At 38.4% G+C, this 16,730-nt stretch overlaps 1 protein-coding gene across 1 annotated transcript; it reads right to left on the bottom strand.

Annotated features, from left to right (window-relative positions):
* Positions 1 to 5,750: 5,750 nt before the first annotated feature.
* Positions 5,751 to 6,221, bottom strand: LOC106006057 (60S ribosomal protein L23a-like). Its single transcript, XM_045089225.1, has one exon. It carries the CDS (start codon positions 6,219 to 6,221, stop codon positions 5,751 to 5,753), a length of 471 nt encoding a protein of 156 aa, XP_044945160.1.
* Between the last annotated feature and the right edge of the window lie 10,509 nt (positions 6,222 to 16,730).

The following is a 16,730-nucleotide window of genomic DNA, read 5'->3' as shown; positions in this document are numbered from 1 at the left end:
GGGTATGAATTGTCTTTTGGCTATGGTCAATTTCAATTGTATATAAAAATAGAATCTTACCATAAATTCCCTTGTTCCTGTCTTCCACCTTCAACAATTATTAATTCATAACAATATTTCTCCCCTTCCTCTCTTATTTTGAAGAAACTATAAGATGTTATCTTTTTTTACCCATAAATATTTCAGTATGTATCTCTAAAACTGAGAACTCTTTGTTAAATAATACCATAGCATCCTTAAATGTACTTTTAAATTTTTGTATTTATAAGTGGAAAGGCAAACTGATCCCTTTCAAAGATGAAAACTTTGCTGTCTTAGAAAGAGTGCATCTGGATGAGTGATTATTGCCAAGAGACTGTTTCATGTAAATTGGCAGTTACATGAGAAACAGCTCTAAAGAACGATGCACAGTAGTCTGCAAAAGGTCATGAGCTATGCTTTCTTCTTCTGATTGGAGAAATACAATTTCAGAGTTCATACCAGTAAATATGGAAGTAATGAAGCGCCTGCTCAAGTTTTTTTTTTTTTTAATATTTTCTATGTCAAAAGGAAAAAAAAGGAGTAATTTGTAGGTCCCCTTTGTAAACGTATTTTTTAAAGATTTTATTTATTTATCTTAGAAAGAGAGTATCTTGCAATACTGGTCCAGTCATAAATATATTCTGGGAAGGGGCGCCTGGGTGGCTCAGTGGGTTAAGCCGCTGCCTTCGGCTCAGGTCATGATCTCAGGGTCCTGGGATCGAGTCCCGCATCGGGCTCTCTGCTCAGCAGAGAGCCTGCTTCCTCCTCTCTCTCTCTGCCTGCCTCTCTGCCTACTTGTGATCTCTGTCTGTCAAATAAATAAATAAAATCTTTTAAAAAAAAAATATATTCTGGGAAAACTGGTTCTTTTTTTTTTTTTTTTTTTAAAGATTTTATTTATTTATTTGAGAGACAGACAGTGAGAGAGAGCATGAGCAAGGAGAAGGTCAGAGGGAGAAGCAGACTCCCCATGGAGCTGGGAGCCTGATGTGGGACTCGATCCCAGGACTCCGGGATCATGACCTGAGCTGAAGGCAGTCGTCCAACCAACTGCGCCACCCAGGCGTCCCTGGGAAAACTGGTTCTTAAGAGTTTCATATTTCCAGCCCAAGTATACAAGAGCTATATAAAAAGTGTTACTTAACGTCATGTGTTTGTGAAAAAAAAAACAACAACAAAACAAAACACAGCTGACCCTTGAACAACATGGAAGTTAGGAGCACTAACCCTCTGCATAGTTAAAAATCCATGTATAACTTTGGACTCTGCAAAAACTTAACTGCTGATAGCCTACTGTTGACCAGAAACCGTGCTGAAAATATAAATAGTCGATTAACACATATTTTGTATGTTATACATTTTATATATTATATTCTTCAAGTAAGCTAGAGAAAAAATGTTAAGAAAATTGTGAGAGAAAATATGTTTCCTGGGGCACCTGGGTGGCTGCCTTCGGCTCAGGTCATGATCCCAGGGTCCTGGGATGGAGCCCCACATCAGGCTCTCTGCTCAGCGGGGAGCCTGCTTCCCCCTCCCCCTCTGCCTGTCTCTCTGCCTACTTGTGATCTCTCTGTCAAATAAATAAATAAAATCTTCCAAAAAAAAGAGAAAATATATTTCTGGTACTATATGTATTTATCCATACCATAAGATTATGTTGTCTGTTACAAGATGAATCATTTTTTTGTCAGTACTTGCATCAGCATTGTCTTATATGATACAAAACACTGTAGATGCTATTCATATTATTAGTACTGGACATCAAACATGAAAAGATAATGTGAAAAAGAAATACTTATGGGTATAACACATACATATATTGATAATGAAGCAGCAAAACAATTGCTTTATGGTAGCCTAGCAAAATTGATATGGATTGCTTCACAGTAGCCTAGCCTATACACTAATGAATGAATCATTATAAAATTTTATGGCATACAGTATTATAATAATATTCATAATAAAATGTTGGAAACATCATTACATTAAAAAAAAACTACCTGTGATGATAGGCTGATACACAGTTTCTCCAATTATGAGGGGATGCCTACTGTATGGTAATAGAAGTCTTCAAAAGCAAAGTTAGAAAATGAAAAACATACACATTATTATTTTTATATTAAATACCACTCATCTTACGCCTATGAAAGGATAGGTTATCCACTTCCAAGATTTGCACACGATGTTCTACATGATGGATACTTAAGCAATGATGATGACAAAAAAAAATCTCATCTATTTCTTGGCATACAGTTATTAGATTTTCACAAGAAGACACACATCTACACAACAGGTACATTCATTAACTGTACAGCATGAAAATTATTTACTATTTGTTAAGTACCAGCAGATCATCATAAAGGTCTTCATCCTTGTCTCTCCGTGTTGAGTGGGCTGAGGAGGAAGAGGAAGAGGAGGGGTTGGTCTTGCTGTCTCAGGGGTGGCAGAGATGGAGGAGGCAGAAGGGAAGGAATGCGCAACAGGCCCCCTGGGTGTAACTTTCCAGAAATACATTGTAATTTCCGTCTGATTTTTTAAAAGATTTTATTTATTTATTTGACAGAGAGAGATCACAAGTAGGCAGAGAGGCAGGCAGAGAGAGAGGGGGAAGCAGGCTGCCCACTGAGCAGAGAGACCGATGCAATGTGAGGCTCCATCCCAGGCCCCTGGGATCACGACCTGAGCCATAGGCAGAGGCTTAACCCACTGAGCCACCCAGGCGCCCCGTATGACTTTTTTGATTTCTCTTAAAATGTTCCTGTATGGTACCAATCCTTCATTCACTCTTTAGTCATTTCGCTTTACAAAACCAGTGTCTGTATCATTGGATAAAATAAAGGAAATTTTCAACTTTTAATATTTATTGGCCCTGCTCATGGGCTCTTAGGGAAGCTATGCTTTAACATTTACCATGGTCAGAATGACTAGGCAAAACCTCAGTGCATGGGATCTCTTTCTGCCCCAAGCACAACATTGTACATCTGCTTTGTCGTCAAATGACCTAAAAAAGAACATCCCAAACTTGTAAAAATAAGTAAGACCTCGCTGGTTCCCATGATAGTGACATACAGACCTGCTCACACTAAAAGCTTAGTCTATAACTTTCTGCAATGTCTTTTGTCATGATGATTTGTAACTTTTTATGTAAAAAAAGTAAATAACCCTACATCGGATATGCCTTCCCCAAAGCGCTCTCTTCTTTGTGAAGATTGTGTATCTTGGGCAGCTGTCTTAACCTGGGCGTGAGTAAAACTCACTTTCTTCCTTTTACAGATTCTAAAAGGTTTGTTCATTCTGTGCTGACATCTAGAAGGGTCTGTGTTGTAGAAGAAGTCAAGAGCAGTCTTGAATAATTGAAACCCTTGTGCCAGGCTGTCTAATATCCATTTGTTTTCTGGCACCACTACCTCTACATTTTCTTTCTCATCGTCTGGCACTGGTTAGGAAGCACTCATCTCCATCTGGTCATCTTCTGTTCGTCCCTCTGGTGTGATGTCGATTAGGTCTTGGATTTGTCCAAGATCTATACCTTGAAACCCTTTTCCCCCACCTTTTTTTTCCCCCATAGCCACAGTCTCTTTCAGGATTTCCCTGACTGGCTCTGTAGCAATCCTGGGAAGTCAAGGAATACATCTGGACACAGTTTTCTCCAGCAGGAATATATTGTTCTGGGCTTAATGGCTTTCATGATGTGTTCTATTGGGGTTCTTTTCCATAGCATTGACAATCCCTCCTATAGAATATATATGTAATGAGCCTCTAGTGTCCTTGTGACCCTCATCTAGAGGTTGAATTAGAGACATTGTGTTTGGGGACAAGGAGATCACTTTGACCCCATTGATGTTGAACTCATGGGGTTCTGGGTAGCCAGGAGCACTGCCCAATATTAAAAGAACTTCAGGGGCAAGCATCAGTGGAACCGATCCAGCAAAAGGCTTCTCATTGTCCAGGTCTTCTTGTACAACTAGAAAACTAGCAGCCAGTGTTTATCTTTCCCTTCAAGTCTTGGGATTAGCAGCTTTGTAAATAAAGACAGTCCTGATCATAAACCTAAATTCATTTGCACAAAACAGTAGTTGAATTATCCCTTCCTTCCTTAAATCCTGGTGCTCATTTCTTTTCCTTCCTAATAAACGTCCTTTGTGGCATTTTTTTTTCTCAGAATAGAGCAGTTTCATCTGCTTAAAAACCTGTTCAGTCAGATATCCTTTCTCCTCAGTGATTTTCTTAGAGGTGTCTGGGAATTCATCTTATGCCTCTTTGTCAGCAGAAGCTGCATCTCCCCTTATCTTGACATTTTTTTTTTAAGCCAAAGCTCTTTCTAAAATTATCAAACCATCCTTCACTAGCATTAAATTCTCCAGCTTTAAATCCTTCACCTTCCTTTTGCTTTAAGTTGTCAAATATGAATAAATGTCATATAATGATTTGCTTTTTCTCAAATCATATTAGAATCTATAGGTATGCCTTTCTTATAGCAACCCTGTACCTACATGAAAGTCACGCCTATAATACAAGATAAAAAGATATTTTGCAATAATGCAAGGTTTTCATACGTGCTAGCATTGCTGCAGTCATGGCTTCATGAATTTCCTTTTCTATTTTCACAATAATCTTTATACTGGATGCATTTATCTTGAAATGGTGGGTACCTGCAGGAGCAGACCTCAATCAACAGTACATATCGAGCAATTCAACTTTTTCTTGTGATGTCATGGCTTTTCTGTGCTTCTTGGGAGCACTTCCAGCATCACATGGTATTATTCAAGGTTGGAGGTATTACACACAACACAATGAAAAATACATGAGAAACACAAGAGATCACTTCTTGCTGTGGTACACAGTTTACTGGAGAGATGAACTGCTCACGTGGATCTGGTTAGCACTGTATTGTGTTTTAAGTTTAAGTTCAAGCTCACAACAATTGAGTTCACAGCAGTAGCAACAGGAGGTGGCTATGAAACTATTACCGTAGTACACATTTACTATGGTTAATTTTTTGTGGTTACGATTGATACTACAACTTTATGTTTGTTTCCATTTCTCTCAACTGCAAATGGTGCCATGCATGGTCCCTATGTGTGTGTAAGTTTCAATAAATGTTAACTTTTTATAATAGCTTTGTATATATGAAAGTAAATGATAAAATTGTATATATATTATAAATTCATGATATGCATAACTTCTAAATAATTTTTATATGTCCCTGCTACATGGTTTGTCTGAGAGATTTTTATTCAAATTGTCACAAATCTCCATAAACTTATCCAATATATTTATCGAAAAAAAATCCATGTATAAGCATATCCATGCCGTTTAAAGCCATGTTGTTCAGGGGTTAACTATACTGTGAAGAACCCAGTTTTTCATTTTTCTTGAAATAGTCATAATTATTTAATTCTGATGATTGGCAATGCTATTTTATAATTATCCTTAGATGTTTGGCATACTCCTTCTATATGAAGTATATGAATATATTAAGTTTGAATCATATGGAATTCCTCTTTTGTCTATCAAAATATTTAAATACCGGCAAATCCACATAGCTCAGTGTACACATTAGTGACCATTGGAGGGAAAGCCTGGCATGTCTTCTCAAACTATACCAGTGGGAAGTCTGCTTATATTCATATAAAATACCACTTCTCATCTGTTAGTTCATATCTTTATTTTTTTATTTTTTTTTATCATGAAAAAACTGTATTTAGATTTAGCCAGCTGGACTCAGTTTAGATGATCCCAATTTTGTTGGCAACATCCAAAGCATCATAGTCAGGGGCCAGCCGAACATATGCCTTCTTCTCTCCATCAGGACTGATTAAGGTGTTGACCTTGGCTACATCCATGTCATAGAGCTTCTTCACAGCCTGTTTGATCTGGTGCTTGTTGGCCTTGACATCTACAATGAACACAAGTGTGTTGTTGTCTTCTATTTTCTTCATGGCTGACTCAGTAGTCAGGGGGAACTTGATGATGGCATAGTGGTCAAGCTTGTTTCTCCTGGGGGTGCTCTTTCGAGGGTATTTGGGTTGCCTTCGGAGACGCAGAGTCTTGGGTCGTCGGAACTTAGGTGATGTGTGGATCTTCTTTTTTTTGTGACTGTGGACGCCTTTCAGCACCGCTTTCTTGGCTTTCAAAGCCTTTGCTTTGGCTTTGGCTTTGGGAGGGGCAGGGGCTTCCTTCTTAGCTTTCAGCGCCATCTTCGTAAAAGGGCGCATATCTTTATTTTTTAATTAGTTCATAAACCATCTCCTAAGAGCAGAATTTACAAATCCAAACACTATATGTGAAAGCAAAAATCACAACTTAGAACCTAAGAAGTGTAGCCTTACGTGAGACTTCAAAGGCTATCTCATTGTGATAAACACTGCCCATTGTCCCCAGTATTTTTTGCTATCTCTTCTTTCTACTTCATAGAAATTCTCGTATTTAGCTGAGCACAGGGTCACCCAATACAAAAAAAAAAAAAAAACAGTTGTATGCCATGTATCCCTTGCGGCTAATTGGGCCGGTAACTACGTTCTGACCAATGGGATGTGAGCTGAAGTAATAGGTTTCCTCCCCTTTTTATTCCCTTTATCTGCTTGGTGGAGTGCAGAAGTGGTAGTGGCGAGCCATCTTGGACCATGTAGGGGATGACAACACCCTACAAAGGGACTAGCAAGATGGGAGGAATCTGGGGCCCTGTTACCTGAAGTTACCACACTACCCTGGGATGCTTATGCTCAGACATCTACTTGAGGGAAAGAGATAACTTACGTCCTAACTAATATACTAGTCCAATGCTCTCTCAGTTTGTAAGTGACAAAACAAAAACTCAGAGAGGTGAACTTGCCCAGAATCAGTTAGCCAGTATGGCAGTTCTTAGAGTGTAATTCAGGCCTTTGAGTTCAATGCTTGTTTCTCATCTTCTATTGTCTCTGTGAAAATGAGACCACTTAAACACAAGATTTACATGTAAAAAAGTCACGTTGAAATTTAAACTACTGCTTTTATTTATTGTTGATAATGTTCTTTCACAAAGAATGGAGTTTTGAACTAAATTAGATGATTTTACTCAAGCACAATAAAATATTAGACATTAAATTCTTGAGTTTCCCTGCCACATGTGAATTTCATTTTATAATTGCCCTTCTCAAGTTTACAGCATTGCGTTTAAATTTCTTTGATCATAAAAATGGAACTAATGGATGGTAGAATATGCTTGTAGGATTTTAAACATTACAGATGGCTTAGCTTACTCTAAATAGCCTGAGGGCAATAATCAAGATGAACTTAGTTCTGTCAAATTTGGGTGTGGGTTGGATAAGTCATCCATCCTCTTCCCTAAAGTTGACATTGTCTCTGGAGCTAATAAATTTTGGTAGTCAAGTGTTCCATCTGTTGTGGTCCTTTTTAGGTAAAGAAACATATATGTATTAGTTTCTAAATAATAAATTGTAGTTGGGGTGCCTGGGTGATCAGTCAGTTAAGCATCCAACTCTTGGTTTTTGGATGAGGACATGATCTCATGAGATTGAACCCCACACCAGGCTCTCTGCCCAGTGGGGATTCTGCTTGATGATTCTCTCTCTCTGTCTGGCTTGTGCTGTCTTTCAAATAAATGCATAAAATGTTAAAGAAATCAATCTTAGTCATCACCAAGGACTGATGAGTATCTAAAATACAGTTTAATATCTAAAATGAAATTTGAAACTGGTGGCAGGGACTTGAAAGTATACTTTAGTGGGATTAATATATGCATGTGCCTGAGTGTGAACATTGGTGGGGTAGCTCATTAAGGTGCGTTCTTCTTTATATGAAGTACCTTTATGTAAATGGTTCAGAAGGCAAAGGCAGGCTATTTATCTCTTAATAAAATGTCTAAAACCCTGAAAGATTTATACTTTAGCTCTTAATTTCACATGCCAGCTTAGGAGTAGGAAAGTAGGTAAGTGTTGCAGGCATTCCAAATTCAACCATATTAGGGAAGTTGGTTTACTAATTGGCAGGCCTACAAAAATCTCACCCATTTACTAAACTGAACTAAAGTTTATTTGGTTTGAACAAAATAAATACTGTAACACAGGTTTTCTTTGAAAGCAATAACAGCAAAATTTGTAAATAACTTTCTTACAAAATAAGATTCTAAGGAGATAGGGACAACCTTAGAAAAGTTTCATGGCGGGGCACCTGAATGGTGCCTCTGCCATTGTCTCAGGTCATGATCTCAGGGTCCTGGGATCGAGCCCCGTGTTGGGCTCTCTGCTCAGCGGGGAGCCTGCTTCCCCTCCCCCCCCACCGCCTGTCTCTTTGCCTACTTGTGATCTCTGTCTGTCAAATAAATAAACAAAATCTTAAAAAAAAAAGAGAGAGAGAGAAATTTCTTGGCAGAATCTAAAACAATCCCAGTACGTGTGATGTGGGACACTGAAATTCTGAGAAGTAAAGAAGGTCTCTGTGTAGAGAGTGTAGAGTGTGGTGTACCGAGCAGGAGAGTGGAAACAAGAAGGTGATGATAACGGTGTCTGTCTGGCCTAAGAGAAGCATTCCGGAAATAACCCAACTTTTCATTGTTTCCAGCTCTGAGGCTATGACATCAATAAAGGGAAAATTTTTTCTGATGAACATTATAACCAGACCTCAAAGGAGCACCTGTAGTTTTCTGCCCATAAAACTGCAAGAAGTTGAGCACAAAGTGGATTTCTTTGTTATAGAAAATCCACAGGCTGCCTCATGCATCCAAACAAGTGAATCAACCCTTGGGAAACTTGGGGCAAAAAGGTGGGAAACTGAGCTGGCAGAATAAAGAGAAACAAGTTCCAGAGGTATCCCACTTCCACGTAATGAATTCATTGTCAAATTGTGAAAGTATTACTGTCTGTGAAAATGGTATTTTTGGCAGATAGTTACTTAGTGCTATGTTCTATATCATGTATAGTACTTCAAGCTATTCCTAGTCCTGTTTATGTTTCCGATAAATGTTGATTTTGTTAGTTTAAACTTAAAATATAAACAGCAAAACTCTAACACTGGAACTCAAAATTCTGAGAATCAATGATATAGGCATGCACACTGGAGTTTAAGACTATTATTACAAAAATTTAAGATCAACTGCCAATTTATCTACCATTTATCTGATACAATTTTATTTATTTATTTCTTTTCAGCGTAACAGAATCCATTGTTTATGCACCACACCCAGTGCTCCATGCAATCCAAGCCCTCTATAATACCCACCACCTGGTACCCCAACCTCCCACCCACCCACCCCTTCAAAACCCTCAGATTGTTTTTCAGAGTCCATAGTCTCTCATGGTTCATCTCCCCTTCCAATCTGATACAATTTTTAATTTTAGTAAGATAATAAGGCTGCATACCTAAATTAGGTGCCTTGAAGTTCTCCATAAAGAACATATTTGAACCCAATTATTCATTGCTTTTACAAAATTTTGTAGGCTTTTACAAATGGCATCTAAAAATATAAACAACATCTTCATGAAATGAAGATGAGTATGAGTAAATGGGCTAAAAACAAAAGGGCATTAAGACAAAAAGATACTTAGTGATAGAAAATCATAGAGTCACAAGGGATAGTAGTGGTCATCTATTATAGTCCTTTCAACTTACAAATGAGAAAGTTGAGTCCTAGAGTGATTAGCTAGTTGATAGGGTCTGAGTTACAGCTTGTGGCTCTGACTTCACCTCCAGTGTATGAATTCCTGGTATCAGTAGCCAGTCTACAAGATGGCCCCCATGGATCCTCACCTCCTGGTATTCCTGCCCCTGTGCAGTGACATTCCACACTGAATCTGGTCCGGTTCTGTGTGACCAGTGGAATGTGATGGAAGTGGTCTTCTGGGACATAAAACCTGTAGCCAGGTCTCAGAAGCCTTACAGCTTCCACCTGAGGCCCTGGAATGCTCACTTTGGGGAAACCCTTTTCCCTGGACCCCATTGCCATTCTGTTAGAAGCTTGAGCCACATGGATGACTTATAGATGCTCTAGTCAATAGACTTAGTTATGTTCCATGTCAACAGCCAAACATTAACTGCCAGCTTTGTGAGTGCAACATCTTGATATCCCTCCCAATAGGGCTTTCTGAAAACTCTAGCCTTAGCCAACATCTGACTCCAGTCAAACGAGAGGCTCTAAGTGAGTTACATCCAGCTAAGCGGAATCTACACATAGAGCCATGAGGGCCTATAATAAATGGTTGTCTTCAGCTAGTAAGTTTTAAGATGATTTGTTTTGCAGCAATGGATAATTGGAACCGAGATAGAACTAAGAAGGTGTGCAGAATTCCACTTCTTTACTAATGCTTGCAATTAGCAAGTTTTATATGCATTACTGGATCAAGGAAATTGTCTCCTTCCCTCTTTTCATCAAAGTGTACCTGACCCAGACATTCAAATGTGATCTTTCTACCTTTCTAACTTCTCTAACCCCTAAATTTCCCTAAAGACAATGATAGGTACTGCAACAACTTCAAATGGCACTTATGTGCTAGCTATTACAGCTAAGTACATTTACACTCATATAATCTTCACAAAACCATTTGGAGGTCTGTTCTGTTATTATCCCCATTTAGGGATGAAGAAACCAAGGTACAAAGTAGTTTAAAAAAAACAAAAAGAAAGAAAGAAATGCTCTACATCATGAAGCTATTAAATATGGGGGTAGACTCCAAACCCCAGCAGTCCAGCTTGAGACTACATCTTTAACCAGTAATAGATGGACTGATCGTCACACTTTTAAGTAGAAGTTGTATAATTCTCTACCAGCTAGATAGTAAACTCCCAGAGAGAAGGGGCCAAATTTACATTATTCAGCACAGAATCCTCCAACTACTCTATTCTTAGTACATAGTAGGCTTTCTCCAAATATGTTATACACCAAATGAATTGCCAATAGCACCTGAGTACCTTTTGGCAGGGAAAATTTGGTAAGACCAAAATTTGAAATGCAGAATATCGAACAGTAATCCTATGCTAACCTCTTCTGACCCTCGCCATGAGGCTTGATGCTATAGCTGCTCTGTCGTAGAAAGTTCTGTACATGTTTCATGTGTATTCTCTCTGCACTTGAATTTTCCCCTCAAGATTTATAACATAAAACATAAAAATGAATACATTCAACTGAATCTAGTGTGGAAAAGGTAAAATCTTCACATCTTAAAAAGAACTGTTATTTCCTGTTTTAACAGCTTCAGTGCGAAAGGGTCACACTAACCACCAGCAGATGTCATCATAGCATAGGACTTAAAAGCAAGGCTTCTCTAGGAAGTGAACTTCCAAGGCTGCTGCTGGGAGGGTACTTTCGTACAGTTTGGAAGGTAGCTTGGCAGTATCTAGTAAGCTGAGCATGTGCATGCCTTATGACCCAACAATTCCATTCTTAGGTATATGTCTAACAAAAATACTCACGTATTTATTTTCATTAAATTTTATAATTTTTTTTTAATTTATTTGACAGAGAGAAACTAGGCAGAGAGGCAGACAGAGAGAGAGGAGGAAACAGGCTCCCTGCGGAGCAGAGAGCCCGATGCGGGGCTCGATCCCAGGACCCTGGGATCATGACCCGAGCCGAAGGCAGAGGCTTTAACCCACTGAGCCACTCAGGCGCCCCATCTTTTCATTAAATTTTAACTGAAAAATTTTTTATTTGAATGTAGTTGACACACAATGTTACATGAGTGTCAGGGGTACAACATGATGATTCGAGAAGTTCAAACATTATGCTATGATCAGCACAAGGGTAGCTCCCATCTGTCACCATGTAATGCTATTAGAATATCACTGACTGGATTCCTGATGCTGTGCCTTTTATTCCCATGACGTATGTGTTCCATAAATGGAAGCCCGTATCTTCCACTCCCCTTCATCCATTTTGTCCATCCCCCATCTACCTTCCCTCTGGCAACCATAGTTTTATTTTTGTTTTGTTTTTTGTTTTGTTTTAACTTGTTCACTTTTATTTTTTCTTTCATCATGGTAAGTGTACTCTTTAATCCCCATCCCCCATTTCCCCCATGCTCCCACCCACCTCCTTCTGGCAATCATCAGTTTGTTCTCTAGAGTTAAGTCTGTTTCTTGGTTTGTCACTCTCTCTTCTTTTTACCTTTGCTCATTTGTTTTGTTTCTTAAGTTCCACATATGAGTGAAATCATAGGGTATTTGTCTTTCTCTGACTTATTTCACTTAGCATAATACTCTCTAGCTCCATCCATGCCATTGCAAATGACAAGATTTTATTCTTTTTCATGCCTGAGTGATATTCCATTGTATGTATATACCACATTTTCTTAATCCATTCATCAGTCGATGGACACTTGAGCTCTTTCCATAATTTGGCTATTATAGATAATGCTGCTAAAACATAAAGATACATGTATCCCTTTGAATTAGTATTTTTGTATTCTTTGGGTAAATACCTATGCGTGCAGTTGCTAGATTCGAGGGCAGTTCTATTTTTGTGCTTGCTAAATGCTGCTAAACCATAAAGATACATGTATCCCTTTGAATTAGTATTTTTGTATTCTTTGGGTAAATACCTATGAGTGCAGTTGCTAGATTAGAGGGCAGTTCTATTTTTAACTTTTTGAGGAACCTCCATACTGTTTTCCAGAGTGGCTGTACCAGTTTGCATTCCCACCAACAGTGCAAGAAGGTTCCTTTTTTTCTACATCTTCACCAACACTTGTTGTTTTCTGTGTTTTTTTATTTTAGCCATCCTGACAGGTGTGAGGTGATAACTCATTGTAGTTTTTTTTTTAAGATCTATTTTTTAAATTAATTAATTTATTTTCAGCATAACAGTATTCATTATTTTTTCACCACCCTCAGTGCTCCATGCAATCTGTGCCCTCTATAATACCCACCACCGATTTGCTTTTGCCTAATGATGAGTGATGTTGATTATCTTTCCATGTGTCTATTGGCTATCTGTATGTCTTCTTTGGAGAAATGTTTGTTTATGTCCTCTGTCCATTTTTAATTGGCTTTTTGTTTTTTGTTTGTTGAGTTGTATCAGTTCTTTATGTATTGTGGATACTAACCCTTTATTGGATATGTCATTTACAAATATCTTTTCCCATTGAGTAGGCTGCCTTTTAGTTTTGTTGTTTATTTCCTTCACTGTGCAGAAATGTTTTATTTTTATATAGTCCCAGTAGTTTATTTATTTATTTATTTTAAGATTTTATTTATTTATTTGGCAGGCAGAGGTCACAAATAGGCAGAGAGGCAGGCAGAGAGAGGTGGAAGCAGGCTCCCTGCTGAGCAGAGAGCCCAATGTGGGCCTTGATCCCAGGATCCTGGGATCATGACCTGGGCCAAAGGCAGAGGCTTTAACACACTGAGTCACCCAGGTGCCCCTAGTCCCCATAGTTTATTTTGCTTTTGTTTCCCTTGCCTCCAGAGACATATCTAGAAAAATGTTGCTACAGCCAATGTCAGAGAAATTACTGCCTTTGGATTCTACTAGAATTTTTATGGTGTTAGGTCTCATATTTAGGTCCTTAGTCCATTTTGAGTTTACTTTTGTGCATGGTGTAAGAAAGTGGTCCAGTTTCCTTCTTTTGCATTTAGTTGTCCAGTTTTCCCTGTACCATTTGACTATATTTTCATCATTGCATATGTTTGTCTTAGACTATTAACCATATAATTGTGGGTTTATTTGTGGGTTCTCTATTCTGTTCTTTTGCTCTATGTGTCTATTTTTGTGCCAGTACCATACTATTTTAATTACTACCACTTTGTAATACAACTTAAGTCTGGAGTTATGATAGCTCTAGTTTTGCTTTTCTTTTTCAAAATGTTTTGGCTATTCGAGGTCTTTTGTGGTTCCATACAAAGTTTAGGATTATTTGTTCCAGTTCTGTGAGAAACATTGTTAGTATTTTGATAGGGATTGCATTGAATCTGTTGATTACTTTAGGTAGTATAGACACTTTAACAATATTTTTTCTTCTAACCCCTGAGTTTTGTATGTCTTTCCATTTCTTTGCATCATCTTGAATTTCTTTCAACAATGTTGTATAGTTTTCCAAGTACATGTCTTTCACATCTTTGATTAAGTTTATTCCTAGATTGTTTTGGTGCTGTTTTATTTTATTTTATTTTTAGAGAGAGAGAATACAAGGAGGGGCAGAGGGAGATGGAGAGAGAGAATCTTAATCAGGCTCCATGCCTAGCATGGAGCCCGATGTGGGGCTTGATTTTATGACCCTGAGATCATGACCTGAGCCAAAATCAAGAATTGCATGCTTAACTGATTGAACCACCCAGGTGCCCCTTATTATATTTTATTTTTTAAATTCTATTTTAAGTGATCTCTACACCCAATGTGGGACTCAAACTTAGAACCCCAAGATCAAGAGTCACATGCTCTACTGACTGAGCCAGCCATGCACTCCCCTGTTTTGGTGCAATTTTCGATTAGATTGTTTTCTTAATTACACTTTCTCCAGCTTCATTCATAGTGTATAGGAACTCAACAGATTCCTGCACAGTGATTTTGTATCCTTAAGCTTTACTGAATTCATTCATCAGTTAGTAGTTTTTTTGGTAGAGTCTTAGGCATTTTCTGTATATAGTATCATGTCATCTGCAAATACGTATGGGTTTTACTTCTTCCTTACAAGTTTGGATGCCTTTTGTTTCTTTATGTTGTCTAATTGCTGTGGCTAGGACTTCCACTACTATGTTGAAAAAAAGTGGTGAGAGTGGACATACTTGTCTTTTTCCTGACCTTAGATGAAAAGCTCTCAGTTTTTCCCCATTGAGTCTGATGCTGGCTGTGGGTTTTTTTTAAATCAGGCCTTTATTATGTTGAGGTATATTCTCTCTAGACCTAGTACGCGGAGGGTTTTTTTTTTTTTAAAGATTTTATTTATTTATTTGACAGAGAGAAATCACAAGTACACTGAGAGGCAGACAGAGAGAGAGAGAAGGAAGCAGGCTCCCTGCTGAGCAGAGAGCCCGATGCGGGACTCGATCCCAGGACCCTGAGATCATGACCTGAGCCGAAGGCAGCGGCTTAACCCACTGAGCCACCCAGGTGCCCCCGCGGAGGGTTTTTATTGTGAATGGATGTTGTACTTTGCTGAATGCTTTTCCTGTATCTATTGAATTGACCTATGGGTTTTATCCTTCCTCTTATTGATGTGATGTATCACTTTGATTGTTTTGTGAATATTGAACCACCCTTGCATCCCGGGAATAAATCCCACTTGATCATGGTGCATGATTTTTAAAAAATGTATTGTTGGATTCATTTTGCCAATATTCTATTGAGGCTTTTTACATCTATATTCATGAGAGTTATTGACCTGTAGTTCTCTCTCTCTCTCTCTCTCTTTTTTTTTTTTGTGGTGTCTTTACCTGATTTTGGTATGTGGGTACTGTTGGCCTCATAGAATGAGTTTGGAAGTTCTCCTTCCTCTTCTACAAAATTTAGAACCTTAAAACAACAGCTGATTTATTATTTTTAATAATTCTTTTGGTCAAAAAGCATGATGGCTTACCTTTGATGTCAGCTGGGACAGATTTCCTGTGAAGATTTGAGAGGGCTAGAATATCCAAGATGTCTTATTCATATGACTGGCACACTAACAGATTTGGCTGGAAGAAGCTCAAATAGGATGCTGGGGTGGCTGGGCCTCTCTATTTCATTGTAATCTCAAAGCCTCTGCCTTTCTATGTGGTCTTTCTATGTGGTTGCTGTATGTTACCACTCTGGTGGGGCAGCTAGACTTCTTTCATGACAACTTGGGGTTCCCCAAAGTGTAGAAGTGGAGGCTTCCAGCTCTTCTAGAAGCTTAGACACTGAGCTGGCATAGCATCATTTCTGCCACATTTGAATGGTTAAGGTAAATCACAGTTTGGTTTGAATTCAGTGAGGGAGGAACTACTCAAAGGCCTGAATATCACTGGAGCCATTTTGGACATTATCTACCACAACCACAGTATCATTATCATACTTAAAAACATAGAAGGGGGTGGGATTATGGACATTGGGGAGGGTATGTGATTTGGTGAGTGCTGTGAAGTGTGTAAACCTGGTGATTCACAGACCTGTACCCCTGGGGATAAAAATATATGTTTATAAAATTAAAAAAAAAAAAAAAAAAAAAAAAAAAAAAAAAACATATACAATAATTTCTTAATAACAGCAAATACCCAGTTGGCATGTATAAGTTTCGCACTTATTCATGTGACTCACTTGTTCATGTCTTAGCTGAAGTTTTGTCCCAAACAGACAAAAAGCTCTGTAGAGGTAGTTTATTTAAGAGGTGATCCCAGAGAGCAGGAATGAAGTATAAAAGGAGTGTTAACGAAGGAAGAGGAGGCCAATACAGGAAGGTATAAGTAAGTTGGACGTTGCTAAGGTAAGAGGTATGTGATCTTGGTAAACTTCTTAGTTGCCTCTTGAAATACATCTTATAATTGTCTGCTTAAGAGACATATCAGGGAAAGAGTTACCCAATAACTCCCATGTCTCATTAGTCAAGATAATCCCATATGCTTTAATTGTCCCACACTTGCAGTTTGTACTTGCTTGAGTGTCTATTGGTATATGAGTTGTCCCATGACTTAGAATCAGAGAAGCTTCTGGCAGGAAATGAGATATGCACTGCCAAGGGCCAAGGCGAGTCCCTGTCTGATAATAAGAGCATATATATGCAATGGCTAAAATAAGAAAAGGAGCCTCCTTGAAGTATACAAAC

The sequence above is a fragment of the Mustela putorius genome, unplaced genomic scaffold (genome assembly GCF_011764305.1).
Source record: "Mustela putorius furo isolate JIRA1106 unplaced genomic scaffold, ASM1176430v1.1 tig00003836_pilon_pilon_pilon, whole genome shotgun sequence".
Taxonomy (NCBI): Eukaryota; Metazoa; Chordata; class Mammalia; order Carnivora; family Mustelidae; genus Mustela; species Mustela putorius.
The sequence above is the reverse complement of the archived record's forward strand: the minus strand, read 5'-3'. Positions and strand labels throughout refer to the sequence as shown.